Source organism: Silurus meridionalis, chromosome 26 (genome assembly GCF_014805685.1).
Source record: "Silurus meridionalis isolate SWU-2019-XX chromosome 26, ASM1480568v1, whole genome shotgun sequence".
Classification (NCBI taxonomy): domain Eukaryota; kingdom Metazoa; phylum Chordata; class Actinopteri; order Siluriformes; family Siluridae; genus Silurus; species Silurus meridionalis.
This window is the reverse complement of record NC_060909.1, coordinates 17990991-18002563: the sequence shown is the minus strand read 5'-3', so window position 1 is coordinate 18002563 and position 11573 is coordinate 17990991. Positions and strand designations below refer to the sequence as shown.

Sequence of the window (11573 nt, the reverse complement as noted above, 5' to 3'; positions counted from 1 at the left end):
ATGGCGGAGGGGGCGGGAAACGATGGAACATCGCATTATTATGAGTGTGTGGGGAGTGCGGCTGATAACTGACTTTATAAATGCTTCTATTCGATTTACACACTTATGATGCTATACAAAATATTATGTAATAATTATTTATTATGTTCAAAGATGTGCCTTAAAGCAATGTAAACATTTAAAATGATTTTTTCGTATCCTATATTTAACACTACTCCCCTATTTTGAGATGTTGGTACAAGCCGTACGGACACTGCTTTGAGCGCCAATATAAGACTAAATTCCTCTCACTGTATTCCGGCTGATCCCGCCCCCTAAATCATGATTGGCTACTGACCTCTCATGCCCCGCTCTTTGATTGGCTACTAGTTTACAACCATTCAGCGATTGGCCAATTCACATTTCCATTAACTTTTACAATGCTGTGGTGAATTTGACTAAATTTTTCTAATAAAATTTGAAACAATTAATTAATTAATTAATTAATTTTTCTGTTTTTACTGACGAATATGTTTATATAGTAAATGTATACTAATTAATTTTAAATCCCTCTCTGCTATACATTGCACCACTCTAATGGCTTTCCAACACAAAATACCATACTGCATATACCATATAAGCTTTTACTTTTGTAGTGGAAAATTGCTGAAAAGTGCTCTAGAGTAAGTGAACATAGTAGTACACCAGAAATGTGTCTCAAAATGGAGAAAAAGAGCACTTTACAACTTTCAGAGTCACAACAGGGGTCAGCGTTGCATCTCACTTTAAAGAAACTTTACATGGTCAAATTTTGATATCTTTTCCACTATAACCAGTGTCTAATTCTTTACAAAATTTTAAAACAAAGCAGTTTCCTAAACACAATTATGTCATGTGAATGGTAAGTTTGATTTATATAAGACCCACAACCATGTTAACAACAACTCTAGTCCAGTAGTCCAGATTCAATTCACTTAATCTTTATTTGTATCGCACATTGTCTCGAAGCACCTTTAAACAGAAAAACGGTTATAAGTTTATATAAAAGAATGTGTATTCGTTTATTGCCCATAAGTTTGTTCCTTCTAATTTTTTATGCATGATGATGGAGCCAGTGGTGACAGTGGCAAGGAAAAACTCCCTGAGATGGTATGGGGAAGAAACCCTGAGAGGAACCAGACTCAAAAGGAAAACCATCCTCATCTGGGTGACATGGAATGTCCATTATTGCAGTTCCATTGTTCGGGTGTGTAGTAAAAGGTGCTTAAGTGCAGAATTGTTAATGCAACCTGTGGTCCTGAGCCATTGTAGTAGACTGGTGATATTAATTACAGTCTAAATCCATCTTTGCATTTTTAATTGCTCAGTGGCTTCATGGATATTTAAGCTGAAGATGTGGTAGAGAACTCCATCCAGAGGTAGGGCGTAGTCCAGATTGCCAGTATCCACAAGAGGTTTATTCAAAAACGCAATCAAACCTTCATCACTAGCAGTCCAAAAGACCAGTGGACCATTAGTCCAGTAGATCAGTAGTCCAACAGACCAGTAGACCAGTGGTCCAGTATTTTAGTAGACCAGTAGGTCATTAGTCCAGATGCAGATATTGACAGGAGATTCATTCAAAAACACTGTGAAACTTTCAAAACAGTAGTTCAGATGAGGGTTTGGACTTATAGACACCTGCTCCGGAATGATTGATTGTGTTTTTGGAATCATACTGATTAAAACATTTAAAAGAGTTACACACGGGATGTGGAAGAAACGGTCAAAATTGGACCATGTTAAAAGGGTTTTCCCAGGCTGCCACACAGCTGCCCAGGCTGCCACACAGATGCCCAGGCTGCCACACAGATGCCCAGGCTGCCACACAGGCAATTAACCTACCCATTTTACAAATCATTTAGGTTCTTTTGTGTTAAAAGAATAAAATTGACTTTAAGATGTCGCTAGCTTTACGTTTATTACCTACACTCTTGGGGCAGCAGTACTGGGAAATACCCAAGTGAAATAACCAAGTTATTACTAAATACGTAGGCCTGACTGGCTAATAAACTTTTTAGTTTCATGACATAGTTATAGTAATGAACATGAATTCTAGCGTTTGAGACAGACGGCTAGTCGGAAGCTTAGTGTCTCATTACCTCAGAGTGTTTAATGTCAGGAAATGATTTATAATGAGGTGAAAATCTATACCTCGTGATTGATTACTGTCACGGATTCACAAAATTAGTTCGAATATCTGGCTTAGACAAGAAATAATCACACAACGTTTTAGTACAAAACATTTATTATCACATTCACATTTGTTAAAAAATCTTTACAAAAAAATCAATAAATTAAAGTGAAAAGCCTTCGAGTGTCATGTCATGAATGATCATTAAACTGAGGCTTGTATTGCAGTATGTTCTAAGGCAAAACACCACATTAAAAAAAGAACAAAAAAAACCACTCCAACACGTCCATGCAGTCTTTCAAAACACAATCAGAGGTCGAGTTCTACTCGACGTCACTTCGCCACCCGACGCCCGCTCCCGTCCCAACAGCTTTTCCAGTGCTTCATTAAATTAGGTAAAGTTTGTCAGCCGAGCTTGTGGAGGACGAGGGAGACCGAGTGACCATCAGTGCAGACTTGAGGAGGAAATTGATAATTTCCTTTCTAAAAAACACGCTAATTTGTTCATATGTTCATGCTGCATATGTAGCGAACCACATGACAGCGAACCACATGACGACTTAATTCCTTTGCTAGCTAATTGCCACTCTATGTAGGTAGCAGTTCATCTCGCATTCTAACTAGTCAAAATGTCGGCTAATCCTGGTAGCTAGCTAGAGAACCGAAAAGCCTTTTAGCAAAGTTGGACAAAAATATGACTTCAGCTACATTGTTTTATTAACTCCTTTACATTTCAAGTAGTCAGGGAGGCGATGGGGCTGAGTTTGATGGGCGCCAGGAAGGAGGTAGGGAAGGAGAAAACGGACGACCCGAAGCTCTGGTCGATCGCGAACTCGCCGCCCTTGTGCTTGTCGGCGTCGTCGTTCTCGTTATTGCTGTCCACCGCTGATGCCAGGACCTCGTTCTCGAACTGCAGCAGCTGGCCCATGAAGCTGAAGTTGGGCGAGACCACGGCACGCCGCTGCCTCACGGCGTCGAACGCCTCTTCCAGACGCAGCCTCTGTGTCTTCATCAGGTACGCCATGCAGATGGTGGGCGAGCGTGAAATTCCCGCCTCGCAGTGCACCAGCACCTTTCCGCCTTCTCGCTTTACCTCGTCTGACAAAATGAAGAAACAGCGTTTTTGTTATGACCTTTGCACGAAATACTTCTAAAGTTGTTGTATTACTGTTATACATTGTTGATGTAATATAATGTGTTGTGTAACGAAATCTACATGCTCAAAGATACTCGGGGTGGGGAGGGGGGATGTGAGGGCAGCATGTTTACCTCAGACTTTTATTGGGGGTGTGGCCTAAAGCTTTTTTGATGAATACGTTAAACTGTTCAGCGCTAGCGTTAACTTATCCTCGAATCTCATGACCTGACTCATGGATTACATTCGAGATCAGCTGAAAGTCTGAGACAGATTCATCTGCTGTTTCTAAACACACTTCTCTTTTTGTTTAAATGTCAGGCATTTTTATTCTTTCTTCCCCCCCTCCTTCCACGTAAAGTGGATTATGCTTAGCCTGACTCATAAGATTATGACTACTCGGAAAACACACACACACACACACACACACACACACACACACACACACGTCTTTTGCAGGTCATTCACTAATCAGGTCTTAAGACACTAATCCGCTATTGTGCATCCGCCATCTCTCTCTGTTGCTCTGGTGCACACACACACTCACAAAAAAGAGTGGGTGTAAGGGAAAGTGTGTGTAGTGTCTAATCCAAACAAAACCTACTTGAGTGAAGACCTGCGTAGCCCATCTGCATCTACACATTCCCATTTACAAACACACACACGTTCTTCAAACAGACTATAATAAGATTTGGTCTTGTACGCGAGACCCGGGTTAGCCGTCAACGTTGCGTGAAGGTAATAACGGTGTAATTTCAGCCGTACAAAGTCTTTTTTTAGGAACCTGATGACAGATCTGAGGTAAATGTCCACGATAATTCTAGCTCATTTTCGCTGTTTTTACACCTTAACTTTGTGTGTAGACAAACATTTCAGGGCCTCCTTTCAGGTCAAAGCACTTATTTATAATAGACATCGTCTCGTTGCTTAGCAACACCGTTCTTACGTCATTAAATTCGTTTACAGTTTTATTATTAGTTCTACTGTATGAATGTGGTCTAAGAGGAGATGTTTAGGTCACATTTAGGGAAGGAGTCTCCAGTGCCAGTGTAGAGGCGGAGGCAACACTCGGAACGTTGGCACTTGAACTTTTTTTTAGTTTATTTTGTGAACGGTCCAGACGAGGTCCACGCAAGAGCTAAAAATACTCCTAAGACCTAGATTTAGACATGATTAGCGTTGTTGTTGTCAGGAAATGATTCGCATGACTCACAAGTCGTCTCTCATGAGCACCTGGAGGTGTGAAATGACAATCAGCAGGCATTTGGTGTATATCTGCCACAACTAACCTTCACACACACTCACACTCACACACACACACACCCAAATCTCCTGCGATTAAAGCACCACTCATGCTCTGACACACAGGTCACACCCGGCATCATCGAGCTCATGCAACGATGAGTCAAAAGCGCCGGCTTTTTTGTTATCCCCTTTTCCGTTTCTGTCTCTCGTTCGTCTGTTCTTCCTCGTGAAAAAAAGAAAGGCGAGAGTGTCAGCTGTTTTACGCAAGACGAGCTCATTTTTAGCTGCAGTGTGAGCCAGCCGAAAGCTTCACACAGAAGCTTAATTTAACATTCGCTCCGGATAGACAGCAGACTATCTTTAGACTTTCCTTCTAGATTCCACGGAAAAGCATTTTTTTATGGCAGAACTTCTGTAATTCAAGTGTTAGATTGAAAAAATACATATTAGATATTAGATATATACTCAATTCTTTGTAAAATAAAGAACTATTAAGTGAAGGCCTAGGGGCAATAGGACAGCCCTAAACAGGAAGGGATTAATGGCCTGGATGTGTGTGTGTGTGTGTGTGTGTGTGTGTGTGTGTGTGTGTGTGTGTGTGTGTGTGTGTGTGTGTTTGTGCTCTTACCTATGAAGTCAATGGCCTCCTGGAAGTGTGAGCCAATATCGGCCGTGTGACTGTCCTCTACAGCAATACGTTTGTAGCGCTGCGGCCCCCCGGCGCACTGCCAGTCCCGCCGCGACACATTCAACAAGGCCGTGATGCGCAGCTCGCTCAGGCAGTCGTGGCGGCGCGCGTGGTGAGCGCTGCCCAGGTACAGGAAAGGCAACAACTCCACTGGACCATCCTAAAAAAAAATTAATAATCATTTAAATGTAGAAAATCCTAAGTGAATCAACTCATGAGATAACAATTAGTAAAGTAAAGTGAGCAGGAGACAGAACATCTCAGCGTTCTCATCTCTATTTTATTATTGACTCATCCAGGAACCAAAGGTCAGAGATAAAACGGACGTCTGATGTCAGCCAGGAGGCTTTGAAGAAAAGTCGACTTTATCAGGGCACCACAGCGACAAATAAAGCGACACGGTAATGAATATATTGGTGTTAATGATAATAACATTGTCTTATTTGTATAATAAAGACAGTTCGTAGCCAATAACATTAAACCGGGAGTTCGTAGCCAATGCCATGTTTTTATTTGCATAATACATATAGTTTGTAGCCAATAGTGTGCTCTCATTTGCATAATGTCGGGAGTTCGTAGCCAACAACATTGTCTCATTTGCATAATACAACAAGTTTGTGGCCAATAGTGTGTTGTCGTTTGGTCGGGAGGTCAAGTTCGTAGCCAATAAGGCTGCCTCATTTGCATAATACAGAACGTTTGTAGCCAATAATGTTAAACAGGAAGGTTGTAGCTAATATCATTGCCTCATTTGCATAATACAGGAAGTCTCATTTGCATGAAACGGAAAGTCTGTAGCCAATAAAATTAAACAGGAATTTCGTAGCCAATAACGTTGTCTCGTTTGCATAATAAAGAAATTCCGTAGCGAACTGTGTGCTCTCATTTGAATAACATAGGGAGTTTGTGGCCTTTTTTTTTTTGTGCATAAAACATAAATGTGTAGCCAGTAACATTAAATAGGAAGTTCGTGGCTGTTAGCATTGTTTCGTTTGCATGATACAGGAAGTTAACGCAAAAAAAAACATTGTCTCATTGGCATGATACAGGAAGTTTGTAGCTAATAATGTGTCCCCATTTGCATAACACATTAAGTTTGTGGCCAATAACATTGTCTCATTTGCATAATACAGGAAACTCGTAGCCAGCTGTGACCTCGTTTGCATAGTACAGGAAGTTTGTAGGCAATAATTCGTTCACGTTTGCACTGAAGAGGAAGTTCGTGGCCAATAACGCTCTCATTTGCATACTGCAGGAAGTTAATAGCGAATATGATGTGGGCTTTACCTGAGTGTAATCTGCCCCGGGCTGGACCTCCTCGGGGTCCGGGGTGCTGCGTTCCTGAGAGGACTTGGCCTCGGTGCACAGCTCAGGGTAGTGAGTGTGGAAGCTCTCGTAGCCTCCTGCAAAAGAGAACCGAGGTTAAAGCATCCGCATTCGATGACTATTGAGTCTCTGCTGCTCATGAAGATTGTGGAGAAGAAGGAACATCTGAGAGCCACACAACGTGCACATCATCACACCAGCTCAGGCTTTAATCAAGTCGAGTTTATTTCTATAGAGCTTTTCACAACAGACATTGTCTCACACCCCTCTAAGAGTCAAAATCACACTCATGTGTTTAATGATTTAATAAAAGCTTATTGCGTACTGGAGTGTTTCCACAGGCCGCATCAATCTTTCTTAGAAAAACAACACCAACACGTCTCAGACTATTTTCTCCACGCAGAGTCGGTTTGAGTAAACTGCTGTCTGTCTGTCTGTCTGTCTGTGTGACAGCTTTTTTTTACATTCTGACTCATCTGGGCTTTTGACGCACAGCAAACCACATCTGTAAAAAAAATAATAATACGATGCGCAACAACCATCAACACTACAGGTGCTGCGTTTACTTTCTAAACCAGGGCTTTGTTTTTCTTCATTTTTTAAAGCAGTAGTTGTCCTGGAAGGGGCTTAGTGTTGATCTGGGGTCTAAATATAGACAAAATCTATATAAAGGGAATTTACAGTGTGTGAGTGACAAATGCACAGCGAATTCTCAGGGGCTAGAAATACTGAGGAAACTAAACAAAGGATGTAAACACTCAATAAATTGTTAGGATAATAAATAATTATATGAATAAATATTTTTGATAATAAATATTCATAATAATAAATAGTCAGGATATATATTTAGTGTAAGAAATGTGCAGAAAAGGAATTATTTAGGATAAACGTAATCATTTCGAAAAATAAATATTTGTAATAATAAATATTTACGATACAATACTCCGAAATATTATTATTTAGGATAAAAAAAATATTAAGAATAATAAATATTTACTATAATAAATATTTCAGGTAATAAATAGTCAGGATAAATATTGACCATAATAAATACTCATGATAATAAACATTTAGGGTAATAAATTCTACTAATAAAAATATTTTGGATAATAAATATTTAAAATAAAAAGGATTTCCAAAATCGATTCTCAGTGGAATAAATAAATAGTTTAATGATCACTAAAATAAATACTCAGGATAATAATAAATAAATAAATAAATAGTCCTGATACAATAGAATTACATACAAACGACGGCATTGTTGACTTTTAAATAGATTTTAAACACACACACACACACACACACACACACACACACGCGCGTGCGCGCGCCGTGCCCGTGGAGAGGCTCACCCTTGAGGAAGCAGATGTTGGCACAGCTGGCGAGGTGCGCGAGGCTGTGGATGGCGAGGCGCGCGACGCTGTCCTTCTTCAGCTTGTGGAGATGCGGCGTGCGCTCGTCCAGCGCCACCACCACCGACACGCCGCCCTCACGCAGCCGGAACAGCGCCTGCTCGTCCGGCACCACGAAGCGCAGCGGCACCGGCGCACCGCGCGACCTGCGCACCACCACCGAGTTCAGGTTGACGTTCACCGAGCCGCGCACGCTCGAGCTGGAGAACGACAGGTACGGCCTGCAGTCCAGGACCAAACACTTCCCGCTCTCCTTACGCAGGAGCTTCTTCAGGCGCCGGCCGTCGATACTCGACACCTTCATGATTTTTCCTTTTATTATTATTATTATTATTATTGTTTTTATTATAATTAGTTTCCGTTCCTGAGTGTGAGAACGCGCGAGGGTTCGATCGGTTTGCTCCGTTCCGCGCGTGCCTACATTTCCTTCCAGGGGATTCCGTGCGATCGTCTTTTATAGCCGCGGAACCTCCGGCGGCAGCGTCACGGACCATATAAGGACAACGCAGCTGATTCGACCCCGCCCACTCATTGGGTAAACCACGCCCCCTGGCTGTCCGCAAAGTTGCCTTGTTGCCTGGCCAGATTCTTTCTTTTTCTCTCTCTCTCTCTCTCTCTCTCTCTCTCTCTCTCACTTTCACTCTACTTTCTCTGTTCTTTTGTTTGTTTGTTTCTTTCTCTCTCTAAATTTCTTTCTTTCTTTCTTTTGTTCTTTCTTTCTTTCTTTCTTTCTTTCTCTCTCTCTCTCTCTCTCTCTCTCTCTCACTCTGACTCTCTTTACCTCGCTCTCTCTTTCCATCCATCTCTCTCTCTCTCTCTCTCTCTCTCTCTCTTTCCCTCTACTTTCTCTGTTTGTTTCTTTCTTTCTTTTTCTCTCTCTCTCTCTCTCTCTCTCTCTCTCTCTCTCTCTCTCTTTCTTTCTTTCTTTCTTTCTTTCTTTCTTTCCTCCCTCAATGAATTCTCCCATCATTCAAACCCGACTCAAATCGAGTTTTACTGTGAAATCTCTTAATTCTCTCAATCTGGCAACCTCCATCATCACTGTTATTAATGAATCTGATTCAGCCATTAAAGTGCCAGATGTGTGCATATTTGGCATATTTCCCTCTCCCGCCCTCCCTCCCTATTTCCTCCTCTCTCTCTCTCTCTCTCTCTCTCTCTCTCTCTCTCTCTCTCTCTCTCTCCACTCCATCCCCTGGATTTCACCACACTATTTCTGCACCGTAAGCTCCAAATTTATTACGCAAGCCATAAATGATTCCTTGTTTTAGAATTGTATATGTGGAGGCTCTCCTGCTTTGGAAGCATGCTGGAAGCTTCTCCACCTCTCGAATCATCCACCTGGTCCACATCGTCATGTGGTTTAATCCGTGACTAACTAATGCGGTTACGCATCACTTCAGCTCGCTGTGTTTCGGCGTAACCAGAGGCCCAAAAGAAAAAACCCAGTGATCACTTGTGTCTTTACTTGTTACTATGGTGATACAGCTTAAAAGTACCTTTTGTATGGAAACACAGGTAGAGAACCACACGGTGGATGCTTCATGACCAGAAGGGGCTCAGTTTTGTACCCTTTGTGTGTGTTAGCGTGTGTGCAATGCATGACTGTCGGTGAAAATGAGTGTGCATACGCGTACGAGTGTCAGCATGAACTCGCATGAACGCGTTCCTGCCTGTGATCGCTGTGTGTGTGTGTGTGTGAGTGTGTAACAGGAAGAGCAGGTTGTGATTGGATTAGAGCAGCAGGCAGTCAGCCATATGGCCTCAATGTAAGCTCTCAGCCGATGACATCACACAGCTCTAGGGGAACACACACACTTCCCTCAGGTGTTTTCAAAACCAAACCAAATTTTCACTGATGCCTCACTGCTGTTAATTTAGTCATTTTGACAACACTATGGGTGTGGCACCTATTAAACAAGTGTGTGTGTGTGTGTGTGTGTGTGTGTGTGTGTGTGTGTGTGTGTGTGTGTTTGTTTACGATCTGTCATTATGACATTGCAAGAAAAAAAAAAAATCCTACAGGCCGGATCAAAGCTGGGTCTGACTTCGTTCTACCACAGACCGTAGATTCCCGCAGCCAATCAGTGTTAAGTCACACGATTACGCAAATCCACATGTTAACATGGCGACGATGTCGTAAGGCTTGAACCAAATGATTTTTATAGCTACAACATAGCAAGATTGAGTGCTTCGCAAATATTCGTACAAACAAGGGATAGGAGAAAAAGGTCTGTCTGGGCGGGGTTTAATATTCTAATTAGCATGTTTGATTGACAGCTTCAGAGCATGTAAGCAGAAGTATAGCAGGTAACATATAACAGGTAGGAGTAGTGGGTTGATTAAAACATAACAAGTTCACAGTTCTACAAAAAATAATAATAATGCACTTAACTAGGCCTTCTGGGTTTCCTTTTATTATTATACAGCCAGAAGTCTGTGGACACCTGAGCATAGGATTGGTGCTTTTTATGAGTTTCCATTTGCTGTTATAGAAAGCTGCACTCTTTTGGGAAGATGTTCCACTAGATTTTGTAGAGATTTGTATAAGATTCAGCCACAAGTGTTTAGTAAAGGTGTGGTGGTGTCTGGGGTCTGGTCAGAGTTCCAATTCATCCCAAAGGTTTGAGGAGCTCTAAGCTCTTTAGCAGGAGATCTTTCACTCTGATCCATGTAAAGCGTATCTTCATGCATCAGGTTTTGGTCTTATGCAGGTTTGGGTCTCTTGGTTAAAGGAAAAATTTCACACCAAACTTCCACATCCGAATACATTCCTTATATTTGTGTAGCTCCAACATTGTGAGAACAGTTTGGAGAAGACTGGAAAAGTCAGGTATCATATAGTGAAGCTCTTGGTTGGTAGTAGAATAGAAATGTATACTTTCGTACAAAGGACGACTAATGTTGCAACCGACCAATCATATTGCAGGTAGCATAAGCCCCGCCCACTTCAATGAACTTTAAAAACATCAGGAAGGAAATCGCAGAAGTTTTGACCAGTGATAGACCCGGTGTGTGTCACATGACCCGGTAACGGGACGGGACGAACCGGTTTAAAGAGCGACACGTGTAAGCAGGAGCATGTGGTCTGTAGTTCCACATTAGTCAGAACTGTTCCATAAATCCACCTTCCTGCTGTGAAGTGAACCTGGGATTTCCCCTACAGTCCCAGTGTTGTTATCACATCTGATACGTTTGCTCTGGCCTGTTCTAGTGTGTGTGTGTGTGTGTGTGTGTGTGTGTGTGTGTGTGTGTGTGGTGATTTCCCGAAACGAATGCAAAAATCTTTAAATAAAGACGACCACACAATAGAACAGGTGCTTCCTGGATTCCAGACAAAAATTCTGCGCTCATCTTGACACACTGCAATGTACTTTGTACACACACACACACACACACACACACACACACACACACACACACACACACCTGACACATCTCCATTTACACTCCAGTGTAACCTGATTAGTGCTCTCCTCCTTGCGTGTGGTCGCCGATGTCAGCTTGTAAAAGAAACATAACCAGGAAACGTCACGCCGAAAGTAAAGAGTCGTGATTGCAGCAGGAAACGCATGGAAATGAGGAGTTTCCTCACAGCTTCCTCGATCCAAGACG

General features: G+C 42.0%; 1 protein-coding gene across 1 annotated transcript; it reads right to left on the bottom strand.

The window, feature by feature from the left end:
- Positions 1-2248: 2248 nt before the first annotated feature.
- dusp5 (dual specificity phosphatase 5) lies at positions 2249-8393 on the bottom strand. The gene is made up of 4 exons (XM_046840988.1): positions 7899-8393; positions 6508-6623; positions 5161-5380; positions 2249-3250 (listed from the first exon to the last, which is right to left on the bottom strand). The coding sequence occupies exons 1-4, from the start codon at positions 8260-8262 to the stop codon at positions 2886-2888; spliced, it is 1065 nt and encodes a 354-aa protein (XP_046696944.1). The 5' UTR covers positions 8263-8393; the 3' UTR covers positions 2249-2885.
- Between the last annotated feature and the right edge of the window lie 3180 nt (positions 8394-11573).

Excerpts from the sequence above, each read along its gene's own strand:
- dusp5 (XM_046840988.1), bottom strand. The coding sequence starts at position 8,262 with ATGAAGGTGTCGAGTATCGACGGCCGGCGCCTGAAGAAGCTCCTGCGT. Across the intron at positions 5,381-6,507 it reads CCGGGGCAGATTACACTCAG|GATGGTCCAGTGGAGTTGTT; the intron begins GTAAAGCCCACA and ends ATTTTTTTTTAG. Across the intron at positions 3,251-5,160 it reads GGAGGCCATTGACTTCATAG|ACGAGGTAAAGCGAGAAGGC; the intron begins GTAAGAGCACAA and ends TCATTTTGTCAG.